At 34.3% G+C, this 15378-nt stretch overlaps 2 protein-coding genes across 4 annotated transcripts in view; one reads left to right on the top strand and one right to left on the bottom strand.

The window, feature by feature from the left end:
- The window catches only part of LOC142353693 (plastin-3-like), a 577871-nt gene extending 570227 nt beyond the window's left edge, over positions 1–7644 (bottom strand). For both annotated transcript variants that reach the window (XM_075406010.1, XM_075406009.1), the window contains exon 1: positions 7629–7644. The gene's annotated coding sequence lies outside the window, so the exon portion shown is untranslated. The remainder of the gene's footprint in view (positions 1–7628) is intronic.
- LOC142353692 (uncharacterized) overlaps positions 1–15378 on the top strand; it is a 56145-nt gene that overhangs the window by 4727 nt on the left and 36040 nt on the right. For both annotated transcript variants that reach the window (XM_075406007.1, XM_075406008.1), the window contains exon 5: positions 9971–10054. In XM_075406007.1, the coding sequence (XP_075262122.1) occupies positions 9971–10054 (84 nt within the window). The remainder of the gene's footprint in view (positions 1–9970; positions 10055–15378) is intronic.

A 15378-nucleotide genomic window follows, 5' to 3' on the forward strand; every position in this document is an offset into this window, starting at 1 on the left:
TCAACTCATGGAAGGCCACAAGCGTCTATCGCGGCCATTTTCCGGCAATCTGCCGGCTATGTTTCAATTTGTAATTATAGCAATGCAGCGGATTTTTCAGTTTGAAGGTCATTGTTTGAAGTTTGCTCAGTTTGTTCTTGCATAGAAATTGAAAAGATGTTACATGAGCTCTATTCTATTTTTACTTCTCATTGGTTCTCCGTGGCCTTAGAACCAGTAGTTTCAGTTAGCTTAATTATTTTTTCTATGGAGGTGTATTGTTAATGCTTCTTTGACTTGTTGATATTGGTTTTGATATTTTTGTTTCCAAAATACTTTTCGTTTTTTAAGACTTTCCGATTTCCAATTTTTTAAAAAATGCTCTTGAACGAAGTTCATAGCAATTATTGTAAACGTGTGTGTGTCTTTTTTATGCAAAATTTTCGCTTGACAGTTTTGACTTTTCGAGTGACTTTTAAGCCCTTGACTTTTTGCGTTTTGCGTGATCTAAAATTACCTCTCAATAAAATTTCAAACAGCTGAACTTGATTGGTGGCAATTTAATACTAAAATTCAAATGAAAAGTGCGCCGAAACTGGTGCCATTTTTCACTTTAAATCTTGATAGTGGTATATGTTAACCTCCTAATATGTGGTTATTTGAAGCCCACTATTGAACTTCTTTATGTATTTTGGACCTTGTTTAGTTTTGAAGTTGTTTTGGATTGTTAAGTATAGTTAGGTTGTGAGTTCATTCAATTCTTTGGATTAAAATTCAGGACTTGGCCTGCTGCGTTTTATGGCATATTACGTCTTTTTTGTTGTGACATGCGACGTCAATCTCGCTTCAGGTCAGCTTTTCGTTCATTCATTTGTTCAATCGTTTGACTGAATTACGTGCGCGACTTTTTTTAAGTCTTTTTTCGCTTGAATGAGTTTTTGGTCACTCGTAGCTTGCCTCACTCTAAAATTGACTTCTGCCTTCTCTGATGTGATAGAATTGAATAAAAATATCTATCTCTAAATGAGATAGTCTGTGAATCAGATAAAGACATCAGAAGTAATAGAAAAATCGATATTTACCTTCAATTTTCAAGGTTTTGTTATACTCTTCGGTATTTTGAAATAACTGGTCTACAAAACTATTGCCGCTATTTTCTGGCAATCTGTCAGCTGCTTTAATATTTTGATTTTCAAGATTTTTTTTATATATGGAGTCGCAGGAAAGAAAATATAAAGCTTATTCCATGTCATATTTATATAAGCTAAAGGCAAAATCGCCCATGAACCCTAATCTTGTATATTGTATACCTGTTTTTCCTTTGACTTTGTAATTTTGATGTTTCGATTAATTGCTTTTTTGCTTTTGAGGAATTTTCGGATTCGTTGAGCGTTTTTTTCTTGCTGTTATGAAATTTCCTGCAAACAAATATTTTGTAAGAAAATTAATGGACTGTCATTTTTTGCTTTCAAATGAGACAGCTAGCAATCAATAGCCGTCCCTCGGCGCAAGTGAAATTACTTTTCTGCAAAGTCATTGTTTTGAGCTCAGTAGGAATAAAATTGTTTTCAGCGACAAATTGTTCTGCATTTATTTTTGCAATATATTTACGATCCTGTAAATGCATGCGTTTCTGATACTGCATAAAAGACCACCACCACTGAGTTCCTAATTAACCAAGAAACTGTCATTTTTGTTTCTGGAAAATGGTGAAATTAGTTCTAGGAGATTTTTTTCTATTTATTCTGCAAAGACAATAAATTGTTTTGCCATTTTAAAATTTAGATTAGTTGCCATGACCCAGTCTATGTGATCCATTTTGTGTACTAGTGGAGTTAGAAAAAATTTAGTGTTGTTTTATTGCAGAATTATTTTAATCTAGGACTTTAAATTGTATACATACGTGCATAGTGCATGCCCGTCTGAAACTTCATGAATGCTGAAAAGGTACGTTTTGTAAGCTCTTAGACATCATAGTGCCTTTAAAGCTGGATCGAAACAGTAATTTGGTCAGACAGCTATGCTGTAAAATTTTCTGTGGAATCATCCAGGGGCTCAGTTTTTTTTTAAGTTTCCACGACATTTGAGAAGATCTGATGATATCTGCTCAGCAGTGATTAATCGCGCTCAAAGAGACTTTGTAGCAATTATATTAGTCTTGTAGTCTTTGTATGCAATTTTTCGCTTGACAAAATTTTTTTTTTCTGATACCTTTTACTTTTCGTCCTCGAAAACTGGATAAACAAGTAAAGCCCGGAGGTCATTAAGTGGATGAGCAGCTCTCTTAAAAATAAAGTAATGGTGTGAAAGTCAACCACTTGCACTCACCCCCTCCCCTCACTTGCTTCTCCATCCACCATCTACCTGGAAATTGAAATTCACCCCCTCTCCCACACCCCCCCCCCCCGCACGCTTGACTCCCCCGAGACCCACCCATCCTAAGCCCTAGCTGGCTACTAAAGCCAATCGTTGGCCGGATGTTTTAGCTCAATTTGCCCAACGTTAGTAGAGCCCAAATTTTGCAACGTCACCAGGAATTCATTGTTTCTTCAGATTTTGGGTTTTAATCCTCAATTCTTTTCTTTTTGACGATATTGGTACCATGTTTAAATTTTTAGTGTACCATGTTGAAATTTAGTTTGGCAAAATAAGGAGAAAATTTTATTTAAAAAATTGTTTTAGGTGACTCTGTGACAACAGTAGTTTTGATATTGAGCCTCAAATAAACATTGCACTGGAAAAGAAAGTGAGCAAATCGGTTAAAAGTGAGGGGTACTTTCAAATTTTCATTTTTTAAATAATTACTTTCTATGGGATTTAATTATTCGGGTTTTGTTATTTTACAACAGCAAAGGCAAAAATGACTATCAGTCGAAGTAACTATTGAGCATGCCAGTTTTCCTGTTGTTATTGTTCAAATATTTAGTTAGCGCAGGTACGTGTTGTGTTACCTTAACTTTTCCAGAACAGATGAACTTTAACAGCTGACTTTTCAGCTCTTGTGTTTTCGAATTAGTTTTGATTAAAATTTAAAACGATTATAGCTGTCTATTTTCTTAATTTTTATCATTTTCCTGTCCTGCTTGAGTGCAGCGTGTTGGCGAATTATTTTAACTTTTTTCGCGCCCAAAATGGTATTTCAAATTTTCTCTAAAAACCTGAGTTCCGAAAACATAGTTTCAAGGTTTTTATTCGAAATACAACAATACTCTCTCATTATTTGCTTTATTTTTGTCTTAGGCTGGAAATATCTATTGATCTTTTCCGTAGCTCCTTTTTTACCACCTTCGTTTTTCTAACCTGTTAAATTGAGAACTTACGATTCTTTGAGATGATTATTATAGCTGCGAAGCTGTAAAGAAAGAAAGAAAGAATAATTTTCTCCAAATATTAGACAGCAAATTAAATCAATTTAATTAAAACATTTACTTAATCATATAACATAACAACAAAACGTATCTCGGAGAGGACAGATAGACGGGGTTATTAAACCCACCTAGTATCTGCCCTGGCTAAAGTTAAATAGTTACAGTTAAATATTTAACATTCCATGACCAGGTCACCGGGGCCAACGCCTAGGCAAACAAACCTCAGAACGCTGTCATAGAGACATGAACAAGGAACAATGCTTAATCGGAAGAACGACTAACACTGTGTCTTTGCTAACGAGAGAGACGTTGATTCCTAGCTACTATGTATTAAATAAATAAAATTTTTTTTTCTGCAGTTCGATTTTCTTCGCCGATTTTCTATGTGTAGACTTCGTTATTTTGCAAAATATTACCATTTTTGAAACCTCGGCACTTACGAAGTAAGTGCCGGAATAATTTTTGACTGGAGTTCATGGAAAAGAAAAGAGAAAAAAAATTATTTAAAAATATAGGATACTAGCTCCTCATTATTCAGCAAGTAACTTTCTTTGAATTTATGATAAAATTGCGATATTTTTTGCCATTTTTCGTCTTCAATATTTTGTGCTAGAACTTCATTCTTTCTCAGTATGTTAAATAACCTTGCACAACGATATGAAATAGAGGATCGCTCAAACTGCTTTTTAAAGGAGGGAATTTTTAGGTAATTTTTGGTAGACCTTCTAGTGTTTCTGGTACTATGCTCATATTCAAAGAGTTCATTTAGATAAGTTTCGCTATGCATCTTTTTCAATGATTTCAGGACAAATTTCAGCAGCTCATATAAATGAAACTCGAATACTGTTAGCAATTTATTAGAGATAAAAATGTCCCTGGAACTACCTGACAATTTCCTGAAGTAAATGAATTTTAAGATTTTTTTCTGCAGATTGTAGATAGGTAAAAGCGACGAATAACTGCAACAGCCATATACCAAAATACCGTATTGAATTATTGGGTTAACATTGCTTCGGTAGTAATCAATTAACTGTTTTCGGGGTACATAGTGACGCAGCTTACATATAATACCACACTGTTTTTAGAGTCTTTTCTTAATATATTCTATATGTGATTGAAAGCTTAACTTACTATCTACCAAGATTCCGAGATACTTACAAAGATTTCCAACTTCAATGAAAACATCATCAAACTTAAACACTGATTTGGAAGCACTATTTTTGTTCCCTATATTCATTTGTACTGTTTTTTCCATATTTAGTATTAACTTATTAGCAATCAACCAATTATTGATGTTCTGCAGATTTTCTTGCACTGAATTATTGTCTTTATTGATTGCGGTGAGGTTTGTATCATCCGCAAATAAAATAACATCAAGAGATTTGCAAACTGTTGGCAGATCATTGATATCAATGAGGAACAATAACGGACCCAAAATTGAGCCTTGTGGAACCCCACAAACTATGGAATTCCACGATGAACAGGCCCCATTAACAATAACCCGCTGCTGTCTCCCATTTAAGTATGATGTTATCCAGTTTAAAGCTGGACCCCTTATACCAGTGTTTTCGATCTTTTTTAATAAGATATCGTGCTCAATGGTATCAAAAGCTTTTTTAAGATCAAGAAAGAAACTGATAGCTTTTACATTTTGACAATTAAATCTTATTTTTTCAACTAATTCAACAAGAGCGACACTTGTACTGTGTTTGGCACGAAACCCAAATTGCTTATTGAAAAGCAAATTGTGATATTCCATGTAGGCATATATGCGAATGAACAAAGCACGTTCTATAATTTTACTCCAAACAATTAGAAGAGAAATTGGTCTGTAGTTATTTTCATCTAATTTTGATCCATCCTTGTGAAGGGGAACTACTTTAGCCTTTTTCAGATCATCGGGAAACATTCCTTCTTCAAATGATTTATTGATTACCCGAGTTAGGTATGGAATCGTGATATTTGATGATAACTTTACTATGACATTAGAGATATCATCATCACCGGATGAAAATTTTTTGTCTAGATTTTCAATGATTTCTCTTACCTCGTCAATGGTTATTGGTTTTAGGTACATGGAGTGGTTAACTTCGTTCATCTCAGGTAAAGGAACATGTTTGATTTTTTCTTTCAACTTCGGACCAACATTAGTGAAGAATGTGTTAAACTGCTCAGCAATGTCAGCGCTGCTGGAATCAGTGCAACGTTCACTACATGAGTTTAACGCCGGTACTTGCGAACTTTTGCGATTAGTTCCTTTTATATCATTGATTAACTTATATGTTTGCCTTGAGTCTCCCATACATGATTCAAATTTTTGTCTGTAAAAATCTTTTTTAGCTTTTTTGACACATGTTTCACACTTGTTGCGTAATAATTTGAATTTTGTCGCTGCCTTATTATTTTGCGGATTTTGTTTCATGTTTCGATGTGCTTTATTTTTTTTGAAGCGCAAGTTTTTAAGTGAGTTGGTAAACTACTTCGGTACCTTAGACTTTTTATCGGTCAAGCATTTCAGAGGAGAATACTTGTTAGTGGTTTCCAGGAAAACGTTGTTGAATTTAGTAAATAATTCATTGGTACTATCAGAATCTAAAAAAGGACATCGATTCCTTAGGCTCCAGTCTAAGTCAATTAAATAGTTCGACAGTTGCTCTTGGTTTTTTATAAAGCGCAGATAGTACGGCAGATATAAACGGCAGATAGTTTTGTTCAGTATCAACATTAATTGGCCACTTCATTAGGATACGATAATGATCCGAGAAGTTTTCATGAGTTAGTACACTAAAATCAGGGCTGGCCAAATTTTGATATATAAAGTGGTCTAGACAAGTTGCGGAGTTAGAAGTTTCCCTGGTAGTTTCCAGATTGGCAAGCTCAAAATCATTAGAAGATATCGTACATAAATAATTAGATTGTAATTGGTTCTTTACATGAATGTCAATGTTAAAATCACCAGTTATAACGGTAGGGCAATTTAGGGACGTTAACTCATTCAAAAAATCTGTTCTTGGTGGATTGTAGACAGTAGCCAATTTAAAGCTGTACTTTTTATACTCTAATGAGACAAGAAGGGTCTCTTCCATATCTGTTGAGTGTGTTTCTAACAAGGACATTGAATCCTGAATTTGTATCATCACACCGCCGCCATGTGTGTTTCTATTCTTAATTGCATAATTCTTATAGCCAGGAACCAATAAGGAATCGATGTCATCGTTATCAGTTAACCAAGTTTCGGTGAGACGTATTACATTTGGTGGAGACTCAAGACTATGAACAAGTGCTTCCAAATCATTAAGATGTTTTTTAACGACCGAACTTTCACAGTTAATATAGACATAGTAGTTGGTATAATAGCACTAGGAGGGAGAAAGAGATTAGGATCCAGACTTTTTCTGATAAAAACTCGAGTATCTTTAAAGCAGCTCTGTACAGTATAAAAGTCGTATCCCAACGCTTGACCACCATCATATAGGGAATTGATTTTATAAACTCTATTGTCACCTCCAGCTTTGACGTAGTGTAATGTTCCTTCTCTTGACCAAACTTTCTCGATGTTGTTGTCACTCTTCATTAATTTAAAAAACTAAAAAACTTCAGTCTAGGCGCAGTCATGTCTTCAAAAATTCGAACGTTCTTCAGTTTGTCGAAATTTTCCAGATTTTTCTTGTTTCGTAATAAATTTACCTTCGCAACTCTCCGGGAGAAACGAACAATCAGAGGACGTGGACCTGGCTTCTTAGTCGGCACTGGATGAGCAATAGAGATATCGTTTGCACTAACCTCAGCATCAAGTAAACTAGTAAGATCAACAACTCTGTCCATAACATCTGCAGAACTTTCAGGCATACCAATTATTCGCACTTTCTCTCGTCTGTTGTACGATTCCAGCATTTCTTTTTCACATTTAGCTTTCAGGTCACTTCTTTTTTCGGCGTAAAAAACTGTTTCTTTAAATTCCCTCGTGATGTCTTCTCTCAAACTTTTAAGGCTCTCATCAACGGCGGCTTTGATTATCGTAGTCAGTTGATCGTGAATCGTTTTGATAATATCGGGCATTGACGAAGCTACTGCTGCTTGAATTGCTTCTTGAACCGTTTTAGTAAGGTCACTTTCATTGTCTTCCAGGCTCAATGCACTACATAGACGCTTGTTGTCTGCTTTTGCGAGAGGTGTTTGATCGTGTTAGATCTGGCATCTTTTGTGCGTCTTTACTCGGTGAAATAGTTATGTGTTGTGCGTCTTCACTCTGAGAAGTAGTCATGTTCGTTCGCTGAAACCATTTAATAAGTTTATCGCAACAATTAGGCTAAGCTGTAACCTGAGCGTAGATATATTGCGATGCTCCTGGTTTTTACAATCCAAGAATTGGGTTGTATTGGTGCTGTCTTTTTTTGTTTCGTTGTCTGACGGTCATTTTTTGTTTTACATTTGTACTAGAACATCCTTTGCTCAACTTTCAGTGATTTTTTCACGCTTGGTTTCTTGATTTTTGCATGATCTAAATAGGAATCTACAAAAGCGGTATCGCTGAGTGGTTAAGACCTCGGACCTATTATCCGAGAGAGATTGCGGGTCTGAACCTCGCCCTTGTCAGATGATTTTGCAGCGCAGCCAGCAGAATTCTCTGAAATGCGTCCCCCCCCACTGTGAATTTAAGTGCCCCGCTTGTCGTGACTAGATTTTGATCATGGGTCACTTACCTCGTTAGAAAAATGATTTTTGAACTTTCGAGATTTAAGTTCTCTTGAGTTTGTTTAGGGTCAAATTGAACCAGCCATATGAATTCATCACTGAAGGATGTTTCGTCGTTTGTTAAGAGGCGACGAAAACTTTTTAAACTCATTTCTCTATATGCTTCTATCTGTATTTTATGGCGCGATAGTATATTTTGCAGCTATTCCGGCAATCTGCCGTCCATGAAGTCATGAATTATTATAAATGGAACTGACTATTTGAAGCAATCATGCTGCCCAATGTTTTTCTCATTTCTATTTGAAGTTTGGGTTGTAGTCAGCAGTCATAGGACTGTTAAATTTAGTAAATGCTGTTGACATCTTCCGACTGCAAAACTTTCAAAAATGAAATTAAAAGTGTGGCTGATTTCTTTCGTTTTTGTTTCAATTGCGTCCTCCATTCTGTTATTCCATAAAGAAGGAAAAAATTGAATTCTCCGAAGCCAATAAAAATAAGTATGAAAAGATCAGAGATTCAAAGGAGAGGAAATTATACGGTACTTTAAGTTCCGACATAAGCAACATTTTCTTCAAGTTTTAATCAAAACTGAAGAAAATTGTTAGTTGTTTCAGTGGCTATTTTAAAGAAGCTGATCATCTGACCAGTAAATAGTACCTAAGCTATCAGTAACTAGTGTCGCACTTATATGCAATAGTCAAAGTATGGAAATTTTAATTCCAAAACAAAAATTTAAAAAACTTAAATTTCCTAAACCATGGTTAAACTATCAAACTCGTGTTAATCACAATCCTAGTATATGCAGTACCACAGAACTGCTTCTTGTTTTTAATCTGGTTTATAACTTAAGATCCCATTTTTGCAAAACTTCATTTAATCAGTCACATAATAATTTTACTCACACGAATTTATACATAACGAACTTTAAGGAACGTTAGTTTTCAGCAGTAAATTTTCATCGAACAAAAATTTTTTTTTTGGGGAAAGTTTTTCCTTCCTTTTAACGTCTTGATTTATTAATGGGAAAGATTAAACTATCTTGAAATTATATGTTTCGGTGATTTCTTTCCTACGTTCCGAGTTTTGACGAAGTTAAGGTCTCGCTTTATGAAACTCCAGTGAATCGAGCAATTTGGAGTTTAAACGATATTAAAGCCATTCTTGTATCTATATATATTTTTAATTTACGTCAGTCAAATGGTCTATTTGTGATTTTATCGAGCTATTACGGTCAAGGGTATCTTTTTTATAGATTTTTGAGCTATCTGGCGGCATTGTTTTAAGGAGCTTAATCCGTAGCTTAAATTGGTTTTCTATCTTCTAACTTTCTTTGTGTGGTTGAATCTTGAGATATAGTTTGCTCATCATATATAGAGCAGGAAGGGATTGTTCTTTGTTAAGACTCCTATCGTGTTCGGAGCCAAATATTATATCGCATTGATAATAATTGACTAATTGACCATCAGTCGGCCATTCCGTCCATTTAGCTACACCTATTTATGGTATGGTAAATGTTGATTTATGTTTGAATTTCGAAATCTATTCTGCCCCCACCCTTTAATGAGAATAGTACATTTAAACCCGGCAATTACCCCCTCCCCTTCTCCCCAAAACCCACCCAACGTCATGAAGTTTTAGTTTACTTAATGGTACATAAACCCTACTATGAAGAGGTGGCGGGGGCTACAGAATAGATCCGAATTTATTTGCTTTATCATTCGCATCTCAAAGTAACACCGTCGGTATCAATTCAAAGTCATTGAAATAGTAATCAAGATTGGAACAGTGCGTGCGTGTATGCTGTTGTTATCAGTATGGAACCATCGCTGTGTAGAGTGTCTCTTGATTCGATTGATGAGTTGGTCTTATTCGACTCTTCTAAGTCCGGAATTGAGATGGAGAGTGAACACGGAGTTTCCCTGTTTCAGCACGATGCGTTCATGAATGAGTCGGTTGAGGATCTGTTGCCTACTGCAGAGAACTTCGAGAAGCTGAAGATGATGTATCAGTATGTAAGTACTTCTTCAGCACTATCCTTCAGTAAAATAAAAATGTTCCTTTTGTAGTTTGATTGCCTGACATTTTACTAAATGCCTAAATACTCCTAAATGTTCCATATCGTGTAATATAATGTGTTTGCTGTTGGTATTTTGACACTTAGCGTTATTATAGCTGCGAAACGGTAAACTGAGCTTAGCTATATTGCGGTACTCTTGGTTATTACAATTCAAAGAATTTGAATTGTATTGGGGCGCTGTCTTTCTGGACTAAGTCAAGGAGTATTTTGTGGAGTTTCTTTTCCAATCAATTTTGCTTTGTTTCCAATCAATTTTGCTAGTGAATTTGAAAGAGGAAATGAAAAGTGTGACAGAATCAAAGAGTTTTGACTGTTGAACAAAAATTAATAGTGCAAAAAAAAGGTTTCTGTTCAAACATCTGCTTTCTAGAGAGCCAGATATTGAGATACGAAACAATTCTCTGAGCTAGGTCATCTTTTTGTTCGCATGCGGCATGTTCATGTTTTTTCATTTAAAAGGTTTTAAGAGGATATAGTAATGATATGAAGGTAGTGTTGATAGCGTTTTGAAGTTTTGTAATTATAATGAATTTTATACTAAACTGAGGGGTTTTCAGCTATTTTGCGGATTTCTGGCAATTTTTGCACGTTTTGTTTTTATAGCTGCGAAGCTGTAAGCTGAGCGAAGCTATATTGCGGTGCTCTTGGTTTTTAATAGCCGCCCTCATCTTCTCAGCCGGCTATTATAGCGCTCCTATTTTTTTTTACAATTCAAAGAATTTGAATTGTATTGGGGCGCTGTCTTTTTTTTTAAAGATCTGTTCACACATTTTCATGATTTTTGAAGTCAAATTAGAGTAGTGATTTTGGTCACGCCGAAACAGGAAGTGGAGCGAAAAAGCGAGTGGTTTTGCGGCGTGAAATTTTTTCGCTCTAAATTTAAAGTAGAGTGAGAAAACTGTATTTGAACAAAAATTCGCTTTCTCGCTAGTGTTTTTTTGTTCACATGCGGCAATTTCACTTTGATTTTTACTGTTTTTTCGGTTTTTTGGATCGGTTTTTTCTAAATTTTTCCCATTGACTTCAGAAACGGCTCTCACTAACGGCATTTGCGCGCGTGACGTCATTTCTCACTCGCTTTAGCAAAAGTTTTTAAGGTTAATTGCGTGATTAGTTTTTGATCATACGTGACTTACCTCACTCAATAAAATGACTTTTGCACTTTAAAACTTAAGTTTAGTTTGAATTTGTTTAATGTCACAGGAACTCATTTGTGCAGTAAAGGTCCCTAATAACAGGCTTCTGCGGAATTAATTTTAACAAACTTTATTTATCGCTGAATGTTTTTTACCTAGTTTTTTTGAGCGGCGTCAATTTTTTTTTCAATTTAGATCTGTATCTGTTTCTATCTCTATTATATGGCACGCAGGTCTATTCTTTCGCAGCTATTCCGGCAATCTGCCGGCTATGTTATTGCTTTTTGTGGAAACTACATCGACCTCTCGTGTTCTTAGCCAATTTTAGTAGCCAAAAGATTACATTTGTAGATATGGATAACTTTTTTGTTAACAAATGAAAAAAAAACATTTCTTGCTCTGAAAAGAAGTTTGTAGCAATTATATTATTTCTGTGATTTTATGCGATTTTTTGCTTAACCGATTTTTTTGTCTCACCCATTTGACGTTTTGTCCCCAAAGGAAGCATAAACAGTTAACGGTTTGAGGGTATTAAGAGCTCTTAGCGCCTTTCGGTTTACTAGACTAAACGTGTGCAATTAGGTAAACTGTTTTGTAGAGATAATTTCATTGTGTGAAGGGCAGTTCTTATAGTTTGACCCCTTTCAATCCCCCCTTTCAACCCCCTTAATTAAGCTAAGGCTAGCCTCACGAAACCGTAGCTATCTACTGTCGAAGCCAACCGCTCGCCATTGAGAGCAATTCGACCGACTTTAATCGGTTATATTTAATTTTTCAGAAGTCAGTGAGCCTGCTATGGTTTGTCAAATGTTTTTTTTGAGCAATTCATTATTTCCAATTGCTAGACGGTATCTTTTCTTTTCTGTGTACTTTATATGAAATCTTTGAAATGTTCTGTTCTTTTTAAAGTTTTAATAATTTTTTTGTCTCTATTTTCTAATATTTGTCTCAAGATTAATTTTTTTTATCTTAAGATTGTTTTTAATCATAAAAATACTACTCGGATTTTGAGCAATATTTGCCTTCTTTTCAATTACTTCGAGTCAAGGAAGCCAGTTCTAGCTTGGGCTAGGGCCTGTAACCTTTATTCGCTGGGTTTGGATCGGAATTTGTTGAAATCTCTGTTGAATTTTTTTGGTGCATGTGATTTGGAAGTTCATTAGAGCGATTGCTGATTGGAATTAGTATTAGATTAATAGCCTTCAATTTAGAAGCCGATTTAAGTATAATTTTGTAATCTAACAAACTGCACACCAAATAAGAACAGTTTTTGACACTTAGATACTAATTCGTCAAATTTGATCGCTTCTTTCTTTTTGTGTTTCAATCCCGATATGCTTCAGGGGTCAATGGTGGCTATTTGCCGGCTACGTTTATGTTTTGTATGTTTTCTGTCGTGTTTTTGATTGATGGCCACGTTTATTTTTTGCATGTTTTCTGTCTTGTCTTTGATTGATGGAAGTGGTAATTCTCACAGTTTCTCTTGAAGTCCATTTTTGCACGTCATAACACTGCTTTTCGTTTTTCCTTTAACTGGGTCTTTTTACATCAGTTTTTTTTCTGACAATGTCTGCTGAAAATAATTGGTTTAGAGGTGCTACTCGTTTAGTTTTATAATTGTGCGAAGTTTGAAGCAATTGTTGTAAAGGTGTATGTCTTTCTTATGCAGAATTTTTATTTGATCGTTCTGTGCTTGAACATTCTTTCGATTTCGTTTCCCCATGGGACTTTTTCACGCTTGAGTTCTTGATTTTGCGTTACCTAGGTTGCTCTGATTCGGAAATTTAGTCTGTTGCTAAAACAATAGCAATTGTTAGATAATTGTTCCGGCCCCTCTTGAGGGGGAAGGAACTATATACTCAAATGATTTTTTTTTGTTCAGTCAATTTTAGCCGATCGATATATTCATCGTAGAGAGTTGAGACTGGTATCATTAGAAAGCTTGTCCAGCGCAGAATTTGGAATTAAAAAGATTTTTTTAATTTTGTTTTTTACAGGGAGTTATCGAGGTTTAAATTTTGAGAGAATAGAGTGAATTCCGGTGAGATTTTATTCACATTTTCCGGAATTTTTGACTAAAACTTCGCCAATTTTGCTAAAATTTGTTAATTGTTTTAGAAAGTGTTGTTGATTTTTATTTATAAAGACAAAAAACTTTATTTTAGGCTATTTTTATTAATTTGTCAAAAATTCTGGCTAAATGTTTCAAAATTAGGACTTTTTCATCAAAAACAGCACGAAATTTTCATCAAAAACTTTTTCATCAAAAACAGCAACTGAATTTTCTTTAGTCCAGTTTGATTATATTTACAGGAAGTGCAGACCCAACCACCACTAACACAATCTTTATAGACTCAGAATGGGGCTTTTCTACTTCAAATTCCATTGAGAGTGCTCCGTAATTAAAACTTTGCCATTTTTTGCTAACTTTACTCGTTGATTATCGAAAACGCATTTATTTTTGATTTTTTAACTAACAAAATATCTATATCTATAATATTCGAAAAATTTAGTGCTCTGAATGGACGAGCAGCATTAGCATAGCCAGTTTTGGAGCAATCTTGGACTGTTAAAATCCAAAAATAATTCGGATTGTAATCAGTCGGTCTTTTTTATTAAAAAGATCATCTTTTTCGATTTTTAATTAAATAACAGAACATTTCAGATCACAGCTTATTAGTGATACTTCCAATTGGCTTCCTAATTAGCTCTAAATTATTATATCTCGTTTATTACTTGAAAGCTTATGGTTGTCTCGACTTTTAATAATATTTGATTTTTAACTAAATAATGTCTTAGTGAAGTTTGCCTCCATTTTTATCTTAATTTGGTCAACTTGTAGCTTATTGTCAGCAATGAAAGAAAGCTTTTTTCTTCCATTGAAATCAAATTCAATCTTTATTGCGGTTTTACGCCTTAAGTTATGGTTTTCTGGCTTTGATATTACTAGATTTCACATTTTTTAAAAACTTTTTAGGTATTTGCCCATTTTTCACGTTTTCTAGTTTTGCCACATTATCACGTTATTGACAGTTCGTATATCACATTATTGGCTTTCAAAATAAGGCCCAGTTGATAATTTAAAAATCCTTGAAGATATAGATTATGATTTTAACGGCTTCGACACTACTTTCTCGAAGAATTTATTTGAATTTAAATTTTGTCTTTAACTGTCCTTTTTACTTTGTCTTTTTAGTCGTATGAAAATTCCAGTACAATGACCTGAATTCATCGGCTTTTCATGGAAGATTAGATGATCCGATTTTCTGATATTTGTAGATAGCTGATGGCTTTCATGAATCTGAAAACAATTGTTTTTTTAATTTAAAAACGACACTTTGTAACTTCGCAATTTTGCTCCTTTTATTGACTGTTTGTTATCTAGTCTCGTTAATTAAAAGCCAAATATGAAATTACTGTTGTCAAAGGAATGTTTCAAGAGAAATTGGTGTCACACAATCTAATGTTTTTAAAGAATTCGTTGACTTTACTGGCTTCGTTACGGAGAAAAAGTAAATTAATTTTTTGATTTTTGTCTTGTTTGACTTTCTTTTTGTATATGTAAGACATATTCTGTATAATTTCGTTTCTCAGGGGCTTGCTTTGGAGGAATAAACGAACCTATTTACTTATTTCAAAAGATTTTACTTGAAAAGTGTTACTTAAGTTTGCATTTTTTTTTTCATTTTTTAAATCTACTTGTTACCTAGCTTCATTAATAGAAGGTTACATAATACATTATTGGTGCTCCCAGAAAGTGCAGTCAGACATATTTGAATGGCCTTAGTATGGCTTTACGGTTTCCAAAGAGTTTTCTGCCAAGTTTTTATTGATTCTTTGTTTGTTGTTTATTTGTTGTTCTTTTTGTAGCCGCATAAAAAACTGAATACCGGCTGTTCTTAATTCCTTCTATAGAAGAACTGGTAAGGTTACACCTAAGGGATATTTTTTTTGATTTCGAATGGTTTTGATTACGTTGAAATTAATTGTTTTAAAAAAATAAGCGAATTTTACCACTTTACCCCTTTTTGTTCTTTATTGTCTAATTGTTACCAAGCCTTTTTATTGAGTAGTCCCATGTCTTTTCTGGTGAATTAGAAGTTATTTTGTTTAATATCAGTTT

The sequence above is a fragment of the Convolutriloba macropyga genome, chromosome 14 (genome assembly GCF_964194025.1).
Source record: "Convolutriloba macropyga chromosome 14, txConMacr16.3, whole genome shotgun sequence".
Lineage (NCBI taxonomy): Eukaryota > Metazoa > Xenacoelomorpha > Acoela > Convolutidae > Convolutriloba > Convolutriloba macropyga.